Source organism: Jaculus jaculus, chromosome 8, assembly GCF_020740685.1.
Source record: "Jaculus jaculus isolate mJacJac1 chromosome 8, mJacJac1.mat.Y.cur, whole genome shotgun sequence".
Classification (NCBI taxonomy): Eukaryota; Metazoa; Chordata; class Mammalia; order Rodentia; family Dipodidae; genus Jaculus; species Jaculus jaculus.
The window spans coordinates 126,090,771-126,112,120 of NC_059109.1; the positions used below are offsets into that span (position 1 = coordinate 126,090,771).

Genomic DNA, 21,350 nt, shown 5'->3' on the forward strand with positions numbered 1-21,350 from the left:
GGCCAGGCTGTATCCAAATAAAATCAGAACCTTTGGATGTGGGACCCTGGAGCCGATGTCTTTCAGAATGCTCCCAGTGGTCCTATTGTGAAGCCCGGACAAGGTCCTGCTCCTCCCCATCTTACTTGCTCGCATCTCTCCCTAGGATCTGCCTCCTGGGGAACCGCACGCTGTCTCGCCATGGCTTTGATGTCTGTGCCAAGCTGGCTTGGGAAGGAAATGAGACGGTGACCACGCGGCTCTGGGGCCTCTTCTGTACCTCCCGCTTTCTCAACGCCACCTGTGATGAGTACTTCACCCAAAACAATGTCACGGAGATCCAGGGCATTCCTGGAGCAGCCAGTGGCCTCATCAAAGGTCTGGGGGAAGGGCGAGGGCAGATGTCTAGAGAGCAGAGCAGGGATTGTAGGTTAAGCAGTCAGGATTATGGGGCCCTCCGTGGGATTCTGTTAAATTCAATCAGACTTAATTGAGCATCTACTCTGGATCTGGTTCTGCCCTCTGCATGATGGAAGGGTAGAGATAAAAGTTAGAAACGACTTCACCATTATTAGGAAAGCAACCCACCCATTTAGTCACTATTCACTAAGGGCCTACTAAGATTCAGCATGGTGCTAGGCACTGGTACCAGAAAGTACATAAGTCACAGAGCTGTATTAGCAAATAGTGATTCACATAGATGTGTGTTCAATGGACAGAGAAGTCTGAGGGGAGGGAGTGCTCTTGTGTATCCAGTGACAAGAATAGGCTTCCTGTACTCACCCAGGAGGGTTTTGAAGGACAAATGAGATTGGCAGTTGTCCTAGGGGAATAAGGGAATTACACACCGAAGAACAGCTTACTTGATGCGTGCAGACATGGACAAGCAGAGTGTGTCCTTCCAACCACAAGTAATTTGGAATGACTTGGGGCGGGGGTTAAAGTGCAGGCGGAGGAGGGCAAGGCATGATGTTGGAGAGGCTGGCACGAGACAGATTGTGGCAGCCCCCGGAAGTCACATTGAAGAGTCTGGGCTACACCCTGAAGCAGTGAGTTTCTAGGAGGAGCCTGATGCTAGAAGCTCAGGAGAGAGATGACTCTTCTGAGGGAAGGGTATCAGTGGGAGTGGAGAGGGCACTGCTCTGCCCAGGAGGTATTTGACCATATCTGGAGACATTTTTGGTCATCAGAACCGGAGACATGCTACTGACATTTACTACGCAGAGGCCAGCATACGGCTAAACATTCCGCGTGTTCTAGGATTGCCTTTCACAACAAACAGTCAGCTGGCCCCCACGCAGCACTGGTGCCAAGGTGGAGTAACCCCAGGATGGAAGGAGAGGCACATTTGAACTGTTCATTTAGGGTTGTAGCAGGCAGAAGTTGGAGATATGATGAAGTACAGGAAGGGAATGGGAGCATCTGAGGTCAATGCCAAGGTGTTTGAGCCGGTGCTGGAGCCACTACTGAGATAAAAGAAGCAGAAGTGATTTAGGGCCTGGGGGTTGAGTTCAACTGGGACACATTGAATCAAGCTCAGATTGGCTTTTTTTTTTGAGACACTTTCTGCCAGACTGTGTTATTTGAGGGCAGGTATTGGGTACAGTTCATCTTTGGGGTTTGTGTGTGGTGGGTAGGAATAAAATCTAGCCAAGGGGCTGCAGCGCTGGCTCAGTAGGTTAGAGCTCTTGTGGAAGCATGAGGACCTGAGTTCAGTCTCCAGCATCCATATAAAAAATCCAGGCATGGACATTCATGCCTGTAACTGCAGTACAGAGTGGGGTAGAAACAGGAAGGCCACTGGGGCTCTGTTCATCCAACCTAACTGAAAAAAAATATGTGGAGCCCCAGGTTTAGTGAGAGACTCAGGGAAATAGGGCAGAAGAATAAAGGACACCTGATATCTTCATCTGGCTCTCGCATGGATGCACATGGGCTTGTGTATTACACACACATGTACATATTATAGCACATGCACACAAACACCACACATACTACACAAAAAAACAAAACAGGACAATCTACCTTCCTCCTCTGCCACAGTCCTAGCTAAGGCCAGGGGTGGGAAGTGATATTTGCTTGGCTGATACTTTTTAAATATTTTTTGTTCATTTTTATTTATTCATTTGAAAGTGGCAGAGAGAGAGAGGGAGAGAGACAGATAGAGAGAGAATAGGTGCGCCAGGACTTCCAGCCACTGCAAACAAACTCCAGATGCGTGCGCCCCCTTGTGCATCTGGCTAACGTGGGTCCTGGGGAATCAAGCCTTGAACCAGGGTCCTTAGGCTTCACAGGCAAGCGCTTAACCGCAAAGCCATCTCTACAGCCCGACTGAGACTTTTTAGAAACATATCATATACATATATATATTTATTTGAGAGAAAAAGAGGTGGTGGGTAGGGAGAGGGAGAGAAGAATGGGTGTACCATGGCCTTCAGCCACTGCAAACAAACTCCAGATGCATGCACCCCCTTGTCCATCTGGCTTATGTGGGTCCTAGAGAATCGAACCGGGATCCTTTGGCTTTGCAGGCAGATGCCTTTAACTGCTAAGCCATCTCTCCAGCCATACTTGGCTGAGATTTTTTATTCCCCTTACCTCCTGGCCCCTGAGTTCTGGTCCCCCAACTTCTGTTTTACTTCCTAAGCATCCTTTCTTCCCCTTCCCCAGAGAACCTGTGGAGCTCCTACCTGACCAAGGGGGTGATCGTGGAGAGAAGTGGGACGCCCTCAGTGGGACTAACGGATGGCGGCCCTGTTGACATGGACCACCCCTACGTCTTCAGCGATATGACCTCCTACTTCACCCTGCTGGTTGGCATCTACTTCCCATCAGTCACAGGTGAAGGGGAGCCCAGAGAGGGAGGCCTTTGCTGGGAGTGCATGGGCACGAGATTCAGTGACGAGGCTAGGGATCCGTAGTGTGACAACCCCATCACAGAAGCAGGAGCCAGCAGTTAAGTGTCTGCTGGAAAGATGAGAGACGCTAGACAAGGCCACACCCCTGCCCAACATCCCACAAGAAACAGCATGGCAGGACCAGGTCCCGCGCTCCTGACTCGGAACTGTGTCCTCCCTCCCTCTCCTTCTCTCTGGGGCCCTGAGTCCTGTCTGAGGTGCTCTTCTACTCACAGGGATCATGGCTGGCTCCAACCGCTCTGGGGACCTGCGGGATGCTCAAAAGTCCATCCCCACTGGCACCATCCTGGCCATTGCCACCACCTCTGCTGTCTGTATCCTGTGCTGATGGGCTGGGTCCGTCCTGGATGGGGCGTACTGCGGGAGGCTGGCGGTTCAGAATGGGTGCCTGGGAGATCTCCCTGTTGGGATTCTCCTTCACTCTCTGCTGCAGACATCAGCTCTGTTGTTCTGTTTGGGGCCTGCATTGAGGGAGTCGTCCTACGGGACAAGTAAGTGAGAGAACTGGGGGGTCGGTCCTACTCTGGGGGACTCGCTGGGTTGACCTGGTAGGGGAGCTGCCACCCGGTCAGGGGCCCTGTGGGTGGGAGGACACTGTGGTTGTTGCCAAACTCACATTATTAATAATTTATCTTTCTCATGTCACTCAAATTCAGGAAGTTTCGAGAATGGGATAATGATACTTTCCTTCTGTTTAAAATACATTAATTCATGAATAGATGTCTATGTGTTACTTACTACGAAGTTTAACACACAGTTTTTGTCTTAAAGGAGATCCTTTTTTGTTTGTTTGTTTTAGGTTTTTTGAGGTAGGATCTCACTCTAGCCCAGACTGACCTAAAATTCACTATGTAGTCTCAGGGTAGCCTCGAACTCATGGCGATCCTCCTACCTCTGCCTCCTGAGTGCTAGATCATTGGAGGTGGTGACTACATCTGCAAACAGATTTTAAATATTTTTACTTACTTATTTATTTATTAGAGAGAGAGAGAGAGAGAGAGAGAGACCAGGGCCTCTAACGGCTGCAAACAAACTCCAGATGCATGCGTCACCATGTACATGTGGCTTACGTGGGTATTGGGGAATTGAAATTGGGTCCTTAGGCTTCGCAGGCAAGCATCTTAATTGCTAAGCCATATCTCCAGCCATGCAAACATTTTAAATGCAGAACATGAGGAGTGGCCATGGAGAAGGGAGAATACTGTGGGAGCACACTGGGGTCTGGGGAAGGGTCCTCAGAGGAGGAGGGACTGGAAGTGTCTAATGCATAATACAGCAGGTCCTCTACCAAGCACAGATCAGAAATGTTTGATCAAATGACATCAGTATGGTATGAATTTTTTTTTGGCCATCATTCCCTAAGCCACAAATCACATTTCTATATATAGTACTTACATGATATTAGGTACTGTAAGCCAGCTAGAAACGATTTAGTATAAAGGAGAATGTATGTCAGTTACATGTGAATAGTATGCAGTTTTATGAGATGTGAGCATTATGGGTTTTGGTATCCTGTGGAAAGGGACCAATTAATCCCCCATAGAGACAGAGGGACATCTGTCTCTCACTCATCCTTTCCACTTCCAGTGTTGAGTAGGGATCAGGTGACTAGGAGGGGGAAGGGCATTCCAAGCAGGGGGACAGCATGTACAAGAGTGAAGAGACGATTGCTCATGCGTGTGTTTATATTTGTGTATACGCTCACGCAATGTACATGTGCATACCTGTGGCTGGAAGGGGTTCAGTGTCTGGTGCCTCCCTCTGGAGGGCACACGTGCACATGAGGAGCTGGGGGAGGGAGGAGACTATCTCAGATTCCCACAGACACTTCAGCCTCTGTAAGGTAATGCGGTGGGGGCCGGATGGAGACCTGGCTTTCGCACCAGGAAATTTAAGGTTATTATTATATTTTTGTTTTGTTTTGTTTTTCAAGTTAGGGTTTCACTGTAGCCCAGGCTAATGTGGAACTTACTCTGTAGTCCTGGGCTGACCGCGAACCCTCAAACTCACAGTGATTCTTCTACCTCAGTCACACTAATACTGGGATTAAGGGCATGTGCCACCACACTGGGCATAGTTTCTTTTTTCTTGTCCCTTTCTCTTCTTCCCTCCCTCCCGCCCTTCCTTTCTATGTTGTCCAGGCCGCTCTTGAACTCCTGGGCTCAAGCAGTTCTTCTGCCTTAGAATTCTGTGTGTCTGGAACTGCGGGAACACACTGCATGCCCCTTCCCTTCCATTTTAAGACAGTGTCCTTGTAAGAAAACGACTTCCTTTGTTCTTACACCACTAGCACGTGGGGAGGCCAAACCCCCACTTTCACAAGAGACATAGGGGTCCTGCTTGCTCAGGTAAACAGATTAACAACTGGCCGTTTATCCAAATCACATGAGGAGACTGGGAAGATGACTCAGTGTTGTAAGATGCTTGCTTGTGAAGTCTGCCATGCTGGGTTAAATTCCCAAGCCCCCCATGTAAGCCAGATGCAAAGAATGGTGTGTCTGGTGTTTGTTTGCAGTAGCAAGAGGCGCTGGCTCGTGCATATATGTCTGCGTGTGCGTGCATGCGTGCACACACACAGAAATTTAAAACATTTTTTAAAAATTCAAAATATAGGGCTGGAGGGTTGGCTTAGTGGTTAAGGCATTTGCCTGCAAAGCCAAAGGACCCAGGTTCGATTCCCCAGGACCCACATTAGTCAGGTGCACAAGGGGGCGAATGAGTCTGGAGTTCGTTTGCAGTGGCTGGAGGGCCTGGCACGCCCATTCTCTCTCTCTCTCCCTCTTTCTCTGTCAAATAAATAAATAAAAATATTGAATAAATAAAATACTTAAATTTTTTTTTAAAAAAAGCTGGGCATGGTGGCAAATACCTTTAATCCCAGCACTTGGGAGGCAGAGGTGGAGGATTGCCATGAGTTCAAGGCCACCCTGAGACTACAGAGTGAATTTCAGGTCAGCCTTAACTACCTTGAGACCTACCTTGAAAAACCAATAAATAAGTAAATAATAAAAATAAATAAACAAATAGCATTAGTGCCATGTTTTGGGTACAGTACTCAGTATTTTACATATTATATCCTTTTTATTCTCTCACTATATGTATGGACTCTCATGTTACAGCCGAGCAGGTGCAATGACTTGTTCAAGGTCATACAAATAGAGGCTATTTGGGGCAGTATCTCTCCTCTGAACCGTACAGGGCCTACCTCTGCGGTCAGCAGACTGTTGGTCCTGCCATCGGTGAGTCTTGGTGGCTTTGGTCACCCCCTGTGTCTGTACCATTCCTGCTTTACTCCAGGTTTGGTGAAGCTGTGAATGGCAACCTGGTGGTGGGCACCCTGGCCTGGCCGTCGCCCTGGGTCATCGTCATTGGATCCTTCTTCTCCACCTGTGGAGCTGGGCTGCAAAGCCTCACAGGGGCCCCACGCCTGCTACAGGCCATCTCTCGGGATGGCATTGTACCCTTCCTGCAGGTCAGTAGACCAAGCCAATCAGGTGTCTGCCTAGGGGCCACAGTGAATCAGAGCCACACCTCCCTCAAGCTGCCCCCTGGCCATTTCTGCCCCACACCTCACTAAGAGGAGAAAGGTGGCCTTTATTTTGAATTTGGCCCATGACCAGTGACATCTCTTTGAGAATTTTCTGCTTTTAGGGGAAAAATAGGTGACCCCTTCTCTGATTGCTGTGGGCATCAGGGACTCAGAGGTCAGAGGGCAGGGAGGACTCTTTCCATGGTGCTAAGAAAAAAAGACTTGACTGCTGGCTGGCTTCCAGATAGCTCCTCACTCATCTGTCTCTGGAAACTTTTTTTTTTTTTTTTGAGGTAGGGTCTCGCTCTCATCCAGGCTGACCTGGAATTCACTATGTAGTCTCAGGGTGGCTTTGAACTCATGGTGATCCTCCCACCTCTGCCTCCCGAGTGCTGGGATTAAAGGCATGCACCGTCATGCCTGGCTTTGGAACCTTTTTTTTTGAGACAGGGTCTCACTTTAGCCCAGAATAACCTGGAACTTACTTTATAGCCTCACTTTATAGCCTCAGACTGGCCTTGGACTCTCATGACCATTCACCTACCTCAGCCTCCTGAGTGCTGGCATTAAAACTCCCTCAGGAACTTCTTGTCCCCTTCAGGGGTCATTTAAATGTCTTTGAACTGAGATGCCAGTGAGAATGGGCAAAACAAGAAAAGCCCCTTTGTTTCCCTAGAAGAGGAACCTAGCCTTTTCTTCCTGACCCCCCTCACTGGTTGTAAGATCCCTGTCTCCACTCCCCTTGTTCCCAAGATTGGGGGAGAGAGACATTGAGAGAGAGAGAGAGGGAAAACCCTGACAGTCTCAGTCCCCCGTGATGGCTGCTCTGTTCCTAGGTCTTTGGCCATGGCAAGGCCAATGGGGAGCCGACCTGGGCGCTGCTGCTGACGGCCTGCATCTGCGAGATCGGCATCCTGATCGCCTCCCTCGACGAGGTCGCCCCCATCCTGTCCATGTGCGTGTCTGGCCTGCTGCCTCCCATTAGCTCTACACACCTCTCTGCCTGGATACTCCAGCTGAGACCTGTAATACCCCCGATCCCCGAAAACTTTCACGGCCCCTAGCAGTTTCCCCAGTAGCCCTAGTCCTTCGTTCTAGAGAGATTTACGCTTACCTCCATGGGGGCGAGTTGTAAGGAGATCTGACCTTTCAGCACGACTTCACTACCTCCCTCACTTCTCTTCCCTTTACCAAAGCTGAGGCTTTGGGAAAGAGACAGAGAACGGGAACAGATTTAGAAGTGATTCCCACGGAAACAGCTACGGCTCCGCTAAGGCAGGGGGCGGGAGTGACGGCAGAGGGATGGCCGTGCGCTAGGACAGCCAGCTTTGTGGGGTGCTTCCCGTGTCACTCCTTGGTTTTCTAATCTCACACGCTCCCCTTCCTGGGTCCCCAGGGCAGAGAAGGAGTGGGGCGGTGGCATCCGAGGCCTGTCTCTTCGTGCCGCTCGCTATGCCCTCTTGTGCTATACCCGTATCATCCTGTCTCCTGTTCCTCTCTTGCATCCCCGACTCTCCGGGCTCTTTCTCATTCTAGGTTCTTTCTGATGTGCTACATGTTTGTGAACCTGGCTTGTGCGGTGCAGACGCTGCTGAGGACACCCAACTGGAGGCCACGCTTTCGATATTATCACTGGTGGGTGCTCCGCCCCACCCTGCCCGATAGCAGCACCTTGCCTCCCCTCCCCTCAGTGTCCACTTCACCCTAGCCCACCCCCTCCATGTCTGAGGACCACATTTTGAATGGGACACCCCATTGACTCCAGCTTTTGTAGCCAACTAACATCAGAAAGGGTCATCTGGACATAAGCAGTGATGGACACAGAAGCAGCCTTGGGGCTTGAGGTACGGGTCAGGTGGTAGAGCATTGCCTGGCACGCATGAAACCCTGGGTTCAACCCCCAGCAGCAAGTGAAAGCAGGAGGAGCCAGGCTAGGCTGGAATACATGAGAGCCTGTCTGAAACGAGGGAAGGAAAGAAAAAAGAAAAAAAGAAAAGAAAAGCCAGGGCTAGAGAGTTGGCTTAGCAGTTAAGGTATTTGCCTGTGAAGCCTAAGGACCTAGGTTCGATTCCTTAGTACCCACATAAGTCTAGAAGCACAAGGTGGCACATGCATCTGGAGTTCATTTGCAGTGGCTAGAGGACCTGTCTCACCCATTCTGTCTCTCTCTCTGCCTCTTTCCTGGCTTCTCTCATAAATAAGAAAGTAAATAATAATTTTTTTTTTTAAAAAAGAAAAGCCAGCTGGGCGTGGTGGTGCATGCCTTTAATCCCAGCATTTGGGAGGCAGAAGTAGGAGGATTGCCATGGGTTCGAGGCCACCCTGAGAATACATAGTGACTTCCAGGTCAGCCTGGGCCAGAGTGAGACTCTACCTGCACCTGGGCGATCAGTACCCCTCGTGAGGTCTGTTGAGAATCGCAGTGCCCAGTGAGCAGAAGTCGCTCCCCCCAAGGCCTCTGCAGCTCTGCTCAGTGGTTTCCTCTATGACTGTCTGTGTCTGCAGTGGCTTGACAACACTCACGCCACCACCAGACACCCGAGCTCGTGCGGGGAAGGGGCTTGCCCAACACCACGATGGGATAGTAGGACTGACACGGGGGACACCAGAATCCCATTTCAGGGTTCCTGCTTGTTGCTGGCTTATTCTGGAAAGCCCTGCTTCCACAGAGCCATGTCTCAAAGCCTGTCAGTCCCTCAAACCCAGCGGCTGGGTGGTGTGGTGACTCGGGAGTGAGGTGCAGTATGGGGTGGTACCCTGTCTATAGCTGCTTGTTTATCTAGAGACCCCGTGTCTAGATGGCGCTCATGGTGACAATAGTGTGACATCCCATGCTAGGAAGAAGGCTCAGTCAGTAAAAAGCTCACCATGCAACAAGCATTAGGATCTGAGTTTAGATTCCCAGGGGCCATGTAAAAGCTGGGTCACAAGCTTGTAATCCCAGCACTGGGGAGACAGAGACAGGAGAACCCTACGGCTATCTGGCTAGCTAGCCTAGCCAAACCAGTGAGCTGTAGGTTCACTGAGAATCCCTTTCTCAAAGAATACCATAGAGGGGCTGGAGAGATGGCTTAGTGGTTAAGGCACTTGCCTGCAAAGCCAAAGGACCCGGGTTTGATTCCCCAGGACCCACGTAAGCCAGATACACGAGGTGGCACATGTGTCTGAAGTTCATTTGCAGAGTGGCTGGAGGCCCTGGCATGCCCATTCTCTCTCTCTCTCTCTATCTCTCTCGCCCTGTCCCTCCTACTCTTTCTCAAACAAACAAACAAACAAACAAACAAACAAACAAACAAATAAAAGGAATACCATAGAGGGCAATTAGTAAAGACACCTGACATTGACTTCTGGCACACATCCCCCCATGTGTGTGTATCCCCAACATGTGCCCACATGCTAACACACAGCACATGTGCACGTTGTATGTAAACATATGCACATAAAGCAAATTGTGTGCTACCCACTAGACCTGGCTGTAGCTGCCTACATCTTGCCCAGACCCTGCCCACCCTCCTCTTGCTACTTCAGCCCTGGCTCCCACGGCGGCACTGCCAGGTCTCAGGGGTCTGGGCTCTCTCCTTTGCACAGGACCCTGTCCTTCCTGGGCATGAGCCTCTGCCTGGCCCTCATGTTCATCTGCTCCTGGTACTACGCCCTGGTGGCCATGCTCATTGCTGGGCTTATCTACAAGTACATCGAATACCGGGGGTGAGTGTGCGGAGGGGGGGGGGAGGCCGGAGGGGCGGAATGCCACAGGGTGGGGGGGGGGGAGTGGCATGGGGATGAGGCAGGCCTGGGCTGGAGGACAGAGAAGCGGTCACATGGGGTGGTTGGGGAAATGGGGGCTGAGGCTTTGGGAAAGAGAGAACAGGAACAGATTTAGAAATGATTCCCACGGAAACAGCTACGGCTCGACTAAGTCAGGAGGCGGGAGTGACGGCAGAGGGATGGCCATGCACTAGGACAGCCAGCTTTGTGGGGTGCTTCCTGTGTCACTCCTTGGTTTTCTAATCTCACACGCTCCCCTTCCTGGGTCCCCAGGGCAGAGAAGGAGTGGGGCGATGGCATCCGAGGCCTGTCTCTTAGCGCCGCTCGCTATGCCCTCTTGCGCCTGGAGGAAGGGCCGCCGCACACCAAGAACTGGAGGTGAGAGATGAGAGTCACTCTGGCTTTTGTGGCTGAGTGGCGCCTCCGTGCTCCGGCTCCCTGACCCCTCTCCCTTGCGACCCTGAGTCTGAACTGAGCTGCACACATTTCTTCTCCAAACCAACTCACTATCCATGTTCATCTATCCATCACTCCATCATTTACACACACACACACACACACACACACACACACACACACACACACTTACAAATGTGTGCTGTATGCAAGCCCCTTCCTGGCTCTGGGGATGCAGTAAGCTCATGTGTGGGGAGAACTTGTACAGAGAGAGGCAAGGCAGATAAGGATCATCTCATATGAGATTTGTTCCCTCACTGATGGTGACAAGGGTCTAAGCAGTCGCCAGATGACGACAATTCTGCCACCTTATTCCCCTGAAGATCAGAGGCCAGAGGACCCCCACGTCAGGCGCTTCCTCACGGGCAGCTCTGCTTTCCCAGCTCCCCAGCTCCCACTTTGCCAGGTCAGGCTGAAACTGAGTTAGGCCTGGGATGCGCTGACTGGCCTGGGGCTCCCAGACATCTGGTTTTTGTGCTGTTTGCCTGCGAATTTCTAAACGAGCAGCACAGCATCCAGCCCGGAGTAGGTGCTCACAGAACACTGTGAATTTGACAGCAAGTTGGGTGGATGTAATAGCTAACTCCATAAGGAAATGAATGGGTAGTGAGATGGAAGGATGGATAAGGCTTATACATATGGGAGAGTTAGCTGGTTGAATAGATGGATGTGTGAATGGATATTGGGTAGGTGGAGTTGTGGGCTGTTGAGTGAGTAATGCACTGTAGGTAAATTTATCTGTCTATTAGCAGATGACTGAAGGCTGGAGTGGGTGAGTGGGTGGTTGAATGGGTAGATGAATGAGGTGGATGGAGAGATGGCTGGCTGGCTGGCTGGATGTGGGAGTTGGCTGGAGGGCTTGTTATTCAAAGAAGTGGATGCTGATATTCAGGTGAGGGGTAGGCGACTGGGGCCCTGGTGTGGGGGCCGGGAGGACAATAGGGAAAGAGATTGCAGGGTGTGTAGTGAGCGGGTGGTTGGGAGGCAAGAGACAGGTTACATGACCTTGTGCCTTCTTCAGGCCCCAGCTGCTGGTGCTGGTACGCGTGGACCAGGATCAGAATGTGGTGCACCCGCAGCTGCTCTCCTTGACCTCCCAACTTAAGGCAGGGAAGGGCCTGACCATTGTGGGCTCTGTCCTCGAGGGTACCTTTCTGGACAACCATCCCCAGGCCCAGCGGGCAGAGGAGGTGAGCAGTGCCCGATGGCGTAGGGGCATCCAGGATACTCAGGGAGACAGCCTTTGTTCTTCTATAATTTCCTTTTCTTTTTAAAATTTTATTTTTATTTATTTATTTGACAGAGAAAGAGGGGGAGAGAGAGAAAGAGAGAGAGAGAATGGGCACACTGGGGGCCTTCTGCAAACAAACTCCAGATGCATGGGCCACCTTGTGTGTCTGGCTTACGTGGGTCCTGGGGACTCAAACCTGGGTCCTTTGGCTTTGCAGGCAAATGCCTTAACTGCTAAGCCGTCTATCTCTCCAGCCGCCTATAATTTCCTTTCTTAAACTCTTTGGGATCAAAGGACGTTCAGGGTTTTGTTTCCTTCCTAAAAGTGGAACCTGAAAGTCCGGGAGTCAGTGCCTTATTCCCCAGAACCAAAGGCCAAAGACCATCACAGCAAAGAGCACTCATTTTATGGATAAGGAAACTGAGACTTAGAGAACTTCTCCCTGTCAGAGTTCAAATCTTTTGAAAGGTTTTCACATCCCTGGTCTCTCTCAGTCCCTGCTTTGCAAGCAGTCACTAGTAGGTGTTGCCGCATTTTGGCACAGGATAAAGCCAAGGTTCTGACGGGCGTGGTGGCACACGCCTTTAATCCCGGCACTCAGGAGGCAGAGGTAGGAGGATCGCCATGAGTTCGAGGCCACCCTGATACTACAGAGTGAATTCCAGGTCAGCCTAGGATACAGTGAGACCCTACCTTGAAAAACCAAACCAAACCAAACCAAACCAAAACAAAACAAAACAAAAACAAGGCCCAGAGAGGGAAGGCAGCTTTCTGCAAGTCATAAGACTGGCTGGATGTCTGGCCAGTGTTTGAACCTGCCCCTGGCTGTGTCCATCGGTCCATATCCCAGAGCAGCAGCTGAAACCGCTGAGGGCGGGGCGAGCAGCACGATGTGAACCGAGAAGTGTCTGGAAGCCAGTGGGTAGAAGAGGAAGTAGCCTGTGTCTGTCACTCAGGCCTTTCTCCCCCTCAGGACTGTGGCTCGGAGTAGAGAGAGAAAAGGGGGCCTGAGGGAGGTGAGGTGAGACGGGTAGGGCCCCCCCTAATGGCTTGTGACAGTTGCTGTTTCTGCCTCACTGAGCCGTTCACACCAATCTGTCAGGGCCCAGAGCTGGAGGCCTTGACTGGTCAGGACAAGTCAGTACGGAAGGGCTAAGAATATACTGTGTACCAGGCACTGGTCTAAGCGCAGGGCAGATGGGGACGCTTCCGAGCAAGCGCCAGCCCTCCAGGTAGTCACAGGCCACACAGAAGGCTTCAACCCCATCAGCTGCCAGCGAGCGCTGTCCTAGGTTAATAACTGCAGAGTGGTGTAGTGTGTTAGGGTCACGATAGGCCAGGCCGTGTCCCGAGACCTTACATCCACCACGCCATGTAATCCTCTTGGTTCCTAAGTGAGGTGGCCGTCTTGTCCTCATGACTGAAAAGAATCGAGCTTAGATGACTTGCCTGAGGCTGCAGCCGGGAGGTAGCCGAGATGGAATTAACCTCTAACTCTTTGACAGCAGGGCCGCTGTTCAGGGCAGAGGGGTTGGAATGAGACTCCCGCAATGACATTAGTGCTGTGCCCCTAAGCACGTCTTAATGTCTCTGAGCCTCAATTTCCTCATTGATGAAATGGGAGTAATAACATTTTCCTCAGTGCAGATTAAATATGTACTACAAATGCTTGTGGGTTTTGTTAAAACAAGAATCATCACATCATCTGGCCGTGCAAGTGAAGCTCCGCTTAATTCTGGTCTGGGTAGAGGGTGATGTTTGGAAAGGGTGGCGTTCCGTCTCTGAACAGCAGGGTGGGATAGATAATGGTGTCAAGGGGCATGCTGGGTGGTAGGAAGGGTGGGGGCAAGTCACACGTGGTGAGCAGGAGCAGGGACCATAGGTGACAGGGGGCCATGTAGACTTCTGGTTGCCCGAGTCTGACATGACCCGGAAGATGAGGACGGGTGAAAGGAGAGATGGGAGGGAGGGGCAGAAGGAGGACTGAGGCTGGCTCCTGTCCACACGCCCTCCCCACAGTCTATCCGGCGTCTGATGGAGGCTGAGAAGGTGAAGGGCTTCTGCCAGGTAGTCATCTCCTCCAACCTGCGTGATGGCGTGTCCCACCTGATCCAGTCTGGGGGTCTCGGGGGCCTCCAACACAACACTGTGCTTGTCGGCTGGCCCCGCAACTGGCGGCAGAAGGAAGATCATCAGACATGGAGAAATTTCATTGGTAATGCCGTGGTGGGCTGGGGGATGTGTGCAGGGCTGGCCCTAGGCATCTCTGGGCCTGAGGGATTCCCAAGCACAGCCCAAGTGTGGAGTCAGCCTATGCAGGTGATGCCATGTGCCAGCTAAGTGCTAAGTGCCGAGGACTCAGCTGTGAAGGGCAGTCTTGGCCCACGGGCCCCGGCAGGGTGACAGAGGGCAGGGGAAAGGGCTACAGTTTTGGAGTCACAGTGGTGTGGGTCTGCATCTCAATGCTGGTCCTACGGAACTGTGTGGTTGTGCCCAAGTGAGTCACCTCTTGGAGCCACAGACTCCTGGGGAATAGTCAGAAATAGCAACAATAACATTTCCAGAGCACATTCGGTGTGCCAGGCAAGTTGAGGCTTTCTCGGACATTCTCATTAGTGCCCCGAGGGCCAGACACTGTTATCTCCACCGCCGTAATGGTGTGAGACTGAGGCCCCCGAGACATTAAGGAATTTGGTTAGGTCCCACAGCTGGGAGGCCAGGTTTGAACCAGCCCAGAGGTTGCACTGTTAATTCCAAACAGTTCTGTCTCCTTTAAGGGTTCAGTGTGGCCACACAAGGTGGGTAGTGCCTAATCATACAGGTGACATCATTACCATTTGACAAATGGGGAAATGGGGGCTCAGAGAGACCAAGGAAGTTTCCCCATCCAAACAACAAGTGTGCAGTGAGGCCCAGGTAGAGGCCATTCTTCTGAGTCTTCCGGCTCATGGTCAAGGCCAGATGGGGTGTCGTAGGGTGCTGGGTACAAGTATTCAGTATTGGGGGGATCAGAGTCCCTGTTCCCTTCTGGACCTTTTCTTGGTCTCCCTCAGAACTGGTCCGGGAAACCACAGCTGGCCACCTGGCCTTGCTGGTCACCAAGAACGTGTCCATGTTTCCCGGGAATCCCGAGCGCTTCTCTGAGGGCAGCATCGACGTCTGGTGGATCGTGCACGACGGGGGCATGCTCATGCTGCTGCCCTTCCTGCTCCGCCACCACAAGGTGCCAGGGGTGACCACACCGGGAGCGGCGCGCGCGCGGCCTCACGCCTCACGGGCCAGTGCACACGGGCGGGGCTCCGAGCGCTGGTTGTGGCCGCTCTCCTGGCTCTTTTTCCCAAGCAAGTCACACCTCAGTGGGGGTACCTCAGACCTCAGCGGGGGGTGGGGGGGCCTACAGGTAGAGGCTTGCAACAACGTATGTGTAAGGAACACTTGGGAACGGTGAGGGAGCAAGGGTCTCGGGCGTGGGTCTTCTCATTGCCCCTGGGTGGCCCTTTCTGCATAGGCTTCAATCTTTGCAGGTCTGGAGGAAGTGCAAGATGCGGATCTTCACGGTGGCCCAGATGGACGACAACAGCATTCAGATGAAGAAGGACCTGACCACTTTCCTGTACCACTTACGGATTACTGCAGAGGTGGAGGTGGTGGAGATGGTACGCCCCAGAATCCGTGGAGTTCCACCTGGGCCTCTTCTCTCTTGGCCCAGCACCTGTCAGCGGATGATGCCGGATACCTCTCAGCCTCTTACAAGCTCACCCAAGAGCTCATCCCTCCAGCCCTCCCTTCTGAGAATAGCCAATGTCTCATTGCGCTCATTCCGTGCCAAACACTGACTGCCCTTGCACTTTGTACACAGGAATTCTCACACCAGCAACACCTAGACAGAACTAGAGATTTTAATGTACAAGTAGACTATTGGGACACAGAAAGGTTAAGTCATTGTCCCCACAACACAGTAAGTAGTGAGCCAGGATCCAAATCCAGGCAGGTTGCTCTAGAGCCTGTTCCTAGTAGACATTATCTATCTATCTATATATATTTATCTTATCCATACATCTCCCCAGCTTATTTATGTGTCTTCCCATCCCTCTGTGTACTTGTGACCTACCCATATATTCATTGATGTAATCATTCACTCAACACTCCATTCATCTTGGTGTGTGTATTCATTCATCCCTTTGTTCTTTTTAAAAAGTTCTTCCCCTTCTTCATTCACTCAGGTAATTAATTAATCTACTCATTCGTTACTTCATCCATTCATATCCCTGGTTCTGTGTTAGGCGAACAGGGAGTGAGCTGCCTGCTTCCCCAGATCTTTGCCCTCTTTGCACCACCCTTACCTCCTACAGCCTTGGTGCTGTTAGGGCGTGGGGTAGGAAGCCCCAGGCTGGTAGGGGGAGGGGGCCTGCCTCCCACCTTTGACTTTCCTGAGCTCAGAGTGCCTGCTTTCCTCCCTCCTCTCACCCCACCCCGCCTCTTCCTACCCACAGCACGAGAGGGACATCTCAGCCTATACCTATGAGAAGACACTGGTGATGGAGCAACGCTCCCAGATCCTCAAACAGATGCACTTAACGAAGAACGAGAGGGAGCGGGAGGTGAGGTCACTCTCAGAGCCTCAGGCTGCTGCTGGCCTTGGGTCTCTGCGCAGGTGTAAGATGGTCCAGGACCCACACCCCTGGTCATCAGTCCTGCTCCTCTCACCCCGTGACTCCTTATCCACCCCAACCTCCAGGCATTAGGCTCCTCTGCAGTGGGAGTGCACGCTGCTACTGCATTGGCCCGGCGCCCTAACCATGGTACAGAGGGACCTTGGCATTGGGATAGACTTTCCCCATCTGTATGAGACTTCTGAGGCCCAATGGAGAATAGTGGATAGTAAATCTGTGTCAGTGACGAGTCTTCATGGGCGTGGTCTGCCAGTGTGGGAGACAAGGGTTCATGTAATAGACTCTCAGAGAGCGGGTAACAGATGGATATTTAAAGACATAGCTGGTGGGTAGGAGTTAGGGGCAAGTCTCCTAGGGTGTGATTGAAGAGCTCTCAGGGGTAATGGTGACAGGCCTTCCATGGGGTAAGGTCTCCCAGATGTCAATCACTGGTCTCCTGGAGTACAGATAAAAGACCCATGCCAGGGAGTGGAGTCCCTGGGGGTAGGTGAGGGATGAAACCCCTGGTCCCAGACAGAAGAGCTAATGGTGGTGGGCGTTAAATGCCTGAGGAATGAGTGGCAGCTGGTGTAGGTGGGGTGAAGAACTGTGGGTTATGAGTCTCCCAGGTGTGGAGAATCCATTTCTCAGGATGTGGTTGACGGATCTTCAGGGAAATGTGTGATGGGTACCCCTCTGGGCTGGGAACGATGGGCCGTCTTTGGGCAATAGCAAACGTGGTGAGGACCAGCACATGCCCGGACCAGCCAGAGCTGAGGCAGTGCTGGGTCTGAGCTTTGCCGGGCACCTGCAGGTGTTAGCCTGCCGGCTGACGACGGCAGGGAGGTCTGGGCCCTAGAGGCCAGTGGCCAGGTCAGTGGTGAAGTAGCTATTTGATCTTGAAACACGGTACTGTCTTCACCATGGGCGTTCTTCTGGAATGTGTGTATCCTGGGTGAACACCAGCGGTAGTGGCTCTTGGCAAGGCGTGGGTGGTGACTCCCAGCCGAGCTGGCACCAACCCGTGTCATCCCCCAGATCCAGAGTATCACAGATGAGTCTCGAGGCTCCATCCGGAGGAAGAATCCAGCCAACACTCGGCTCCGCCTCAATGTCCCAGAAGAGACAGCTGGTGACAGCGAGGAGAAGCCGGAGGAGGAGGTGTGTCTCACGGGTGGTTTGGCCCTCGCCCATGGGAGCCAACCTTTGGCCACTGAGGAGTCACGGGCTGGCACTTCTTCTCTCTCAGGTGCAGCTGATCCATGACCAGAGCGCTCCCAGCTGCCCCAGCAGCTCGCCGTCCCCAGGGGAGGAGCCCGAGGGGGAGGGCGAGACAGATCCCGAGAAGGTGCATCTCACCTGGACCAAGGACAAGTCCGTGGCAGAGAAAAACAAGGGTCCCAGCCCCATCTCCTCCGAAGGCATCAAGGAGTTCTTCACCATGAAGCCGTACGGGCCTGGGGTGGGGGTGGGGGTTGGGGTTCCAGGCTGGGGGCGGGCCCCAGGGTCTTGCTCAGCTTGGCAGAACCTGTGAACAGGAGGGTCCCGGTCTGGCAGTCTGAAGAAGGGCGGGGGGGGGGGTTGGGGGGCCTGGGCCTGATCACTGAGGGTCAGATCTCACTTCCACATGAAGGAGGCGGGGGCCGGGGGCGGGGGGAGTGACTCCACGCTGACCCAGTGCAGATGATGGTGGCTCAGCCGCACCCTTTCCTCTCTTCCTGACCCCTCTCTTTTTCTTTCTTTGCTTCTCTTTGTGTTTCCTGAAGGGAGTGGGAAAACTTGTAAGTTCGTCAGCACTTTTCCATTTTCTCTTCTAGGTTTCTGTGAATCCCCAGTTGCCCCCCTCCCCCGTGCCCCTCCCCCGGCCTCCAGGGTATCTGAACAGGCCAGCTGGGAGAGGTCTGGGGATGGGGGCGGGAGTCCCAGGCTTGCAAAGATTAGGCCCCAGCAGACCAATTCGGGCTGGGTGGGCACCCAGACCCAACTTTTCCTCTCTTTCCCCCCAACCCCCACACGCTCGCTTTCGCCCCTTTCTCCTTCCAGGAACCAGTCCAACGTGCGGCGCATGCACACAGCCGTGCGGCTGAACGAGGTCATCGTGAACAAATCCCGGGACGCTAAGCTGGTTTTGCTCAACATGCCCGGGCCTCCCCGCAACCGAAACGGTGATGAGAACTGTATCCTGGATTTAAGTAAACTAGGGGCAGTGGGAGGAGGTGCGCGCCCGCCGGGGGGAACCTGGGCCTCAGCCAGGACCTGCTTCCGGATCAGCACCGCGGTCAGGGAGGTGCGGGAGTCGGGGGAGCTTTGTCCTTGACCATCATCTCTCAGACATGGAGTTCCTCGAGGTCCTCACGGAGCAACTGGACCGGGTGATGCTGGTCCGCGGCGGCGGCCGCGAGGTCATCACCATCTACTCCTGAGGGTCAGGACCTGCCACCCGGGTCCCCGAGCGCGCCCGGCCCGCGCCCCCCGCCGCTGTCACCGTTTACATCAGCCCCCTCCACCCCCGTGCCCGTGCCCTGGCCCCTTTCCCCGCTGCCTGCCGCCCGCAGGCCACGCCCGTCGGGGCTTGACTCGGCCCCGGGCGCCCGGAGCGCGGAGACCAGAGCCCCGAGCGAGCACCCCGGCGGGGCGGCCCGTGCGTCTGCCGACGCCCCTCTTCTGAGTCCGGCCCGCGGACGAGACGCAGTGGTCGCCGTCGGCGGTGGGGAGGCGGCGTGGCGAGGGGCGGAGCTGGGGCGTGCGGACCCCCCGGCAGGTCCTCGCGGCCCAGTCTTCCGCCGGCCCGCTCGCCGAGCCGCGGGTCTGTACATAGTGTACAGCAGACATCGCGTGTATTTTTAACGTCCCCATATTTATGTCACTCGAAGCGCTACGGACCTCTCGCTATGGCCGAGCCGCTCTCCCGCCGCGAGCGCCCAGGGGAGGCGGGGGCCTCGGGGAAGCCGGGTGTCCTTCGCCCCCGAGAGAGAGAGAGCTAAAGCAAAACGGGCTCCGGGGCCCAGGCGGGGGTCATGGTGGTCTTGGTGCCCTCGGCGGCCCCGCCCCGCTCTCTCCTCCTCGCCCTTCCGCCGGCCGTGCGCGCCCTCGGCTTCCCTCCCTCCCCCTCCAGTTCTTTTCGGGGGGGGGACGGGTGACCCCCGCGTCCAGCTTTCCCCCACCCCTGGATTCGCCTCCCAGCGGATGCGAGCTTCCTCGGCGGCTGCAGAGACGCGTGCGCGACTCTTCTCGTCGCCTCTTGTGCAAGTTGGGGCTAGGATGGGGAAGGGGCGCTTCTCTGGGGGACAGACCGAGGGACGCCCGAGCCCCACCGAGGAAGCCCCGCCCCGGTGCCTTGGGGAGGAGCAGGCGTCTCTCCACCGTCGGCACGTCGCCTGCTCCCCCTATTCCGTGGCTCCTCGCCAAAGACTGAACTTGTGGAGCTGGAGGGCGGCCCCCTCCCCAGTTTCACCTGGGACAGGTGGGGGAGCAGGGGCGGACTCACCGGGAGGCCTCCGATGTTTCCTCCCCCATGTCCCCATCTGCAGCTTCTGCTTCGGGGAACCTGCTGCCTACCGGGTGTTCTGGGGCTGGGCCTCTAGCTTAGGTCTCCCAACACCGGGTCCTGCGGGAGGACTGGAGTCTCGGCGCTCGGTTCTTTGCGCCTCTCTGTCCTCCTCTAACTAGGACTCAAGGCCTTTGGCTTTCCCAACTCCAGTCCATGGCGCTTCCGCTCCACCAGACCCCCGTCAGTGGGGAGGTGCCCTCTGCCCTCTGAGAGGTGTTTGGCCGGTTCCCTTTCCCCAGGGCACGTTACTAAGGGGATAGGCACTGCATGCTCCTTTAAGCGCCCTCTGGGACTGCGTACAGTACCTACAGCCCCAGGGCCCTGACCTGCGCACCTAGTTAGACATCCTGCCCACTCCAGAGCTGGGGCCACTAGGTACTCCTGACCTCACCACCTTCTTTCCTTTGAGCCCAAGGCAGAGAGCTGCGGCCGGTGTCATCCAGGTAGGGTCAGGTGTGGCCAGGGGCAGGTTTAGAGGACTGCCGCTTCGTCCAAGCCCCCTCTGAGATTTGATGGAGGACTGGATCTTCTTCCAGATACTGGTCAGGAAGCTGCAAGTGTCAGCAACCAGCCCCTGGCCATATCAACACCAATTAGGGAACCAAAGTTGTACTATCTGGGCCCAGGCTGTCTGGTTGGCAAGAGCAGTTTTCATTGATGAAACAAATGTCCCACAACAAAAACCCGAGTTTTCTGTGCTCCACGTGCAATATTTGTTATGAATGTTATCATGTAATTCATCAGATTATCTTTATAATCACTGTAGCTAGATGTTCCATGTCCATCCAAGTGACTTTTCTTCTGAGTGCAATATTTCAATAGCCTTGTAGTGGTAACTAGTGTTGCTTTTGTTTTAGACGATCTATGTGCAGGGCAATGCAATGAAGTTGAAACCCTTGTAAATAGGAGAGGTTGCAAGCCACATCAAGAGTATTTATTACTATTATTACTATTATTAGGCCTGCTTTTAATTTTCAGTGTGTTTCAGTATTTCGCATCCTGCCTCAGTATTGATCTTGTGTTCTTTGTGCCAATATGAAAAGGAGAGGTCGGTTCTTTCCTTTATTGTTGAATGCTCCCATTTAATGCTTTAAGGCTTTTCCTGTATTTTTTAGACACCCATCTGCACAAAATGCAATAAAAATAATTTTATTACACCCTTTATGGACTAAGGCATGCTGCTTGGACATCCACGAGCAACTCAAGGCTCAACACAGGAGAGCAATGGCCCTGGGCCAGGGAGCCCTGCACTTGGAGCGGCTCCCGA

The 21,350-nt window shown here is 53.5% G+C and overlaps 1 protein-coding gene across 4 annotated transcripts in view; it reads left to right on the forward strand.

Moving 5' to 3' along the window:
• Window positions 1–19,074, forward strand: part of Slc12a5 (solute carrier family 12 member 5) — a 40,891-nt gene extending 21,817 nt beyond the window's left edge. For 3 of the 4 annotated variants that reach the window (XM_004663893.3, XM_004663894.3, XM_045155735.1), the window contains exons 8-26: window positions 146–357; window positions 2,650–2,820; window positions 3,113–3,211; window positions 3,331–3,388; window positions 6,195–6,369; window positions 7,263–7,381; window positions 7,963–8,061; window positions 10,015–10,134; window positions 10,468–10,572; window positions 11,672–11,840; window positions 13,901–14,096; window positions 14,935–15,104; window positions 15,406–15,537; window positions 16,375–16,482; window positions 17,572–17,694; window positions 17,783–17,982; window positions 18,300–18,314; window positions 18,577–18,710; window positions 18,865–19,074. In XM_004663893.3, coding sequence (XP_004663950.1) covers window positions 146–357; window positions 2,650–2,820; window positions 3,113–3,211; window positions 3,331–3,388; window positions 6,195–6,369; window positions 7,263–7,381; window positions 7,963–8,061; window positions 10,015–10,134; window positions 10,468–10,572; window positions 11,672–11,840; window positions 13,901–14,096; window positions 14,935–15,104; window positions 15,406–15,537; window positions 16,375–16,482; window positions 17,572–17,694; window positions 17,783–17,982; window positions 18,300–18,314; window positions 18,577–18,710; window positions 18,865–18,956 — 2,497 coding nt within the window. In that variant the 3' untranslated portion in view covers window positions 18,957–19,074. The remainder of the gene's footprint in view (window positions 1–145; window positions 358–2,649; window positions 2,821–3,112; window positions 3,212–3,330; window positions 3,389–6,194; window positions 6,370–7,262; window positions 7,382–7,962; window positions 8,062–10,014; window positions 10,135–10,467; window positions 10,573–11,671; window positions 11,841–13,900; window positions 14,097–14,934; window positions 15,105–15,405; window positions 15,538–16,374; window positions 16,483–17,571; window positions 17,695–17,782; window positions 17,983–18,299; window positions 18,315–18,576; window positions 18,711–18,864) is intronic. The other variant, XM_012949978.2, reaches the window with a different exon arrangement.
• Window positions 19,075–21,350: the final 2,276 nt, after the last annotated feature.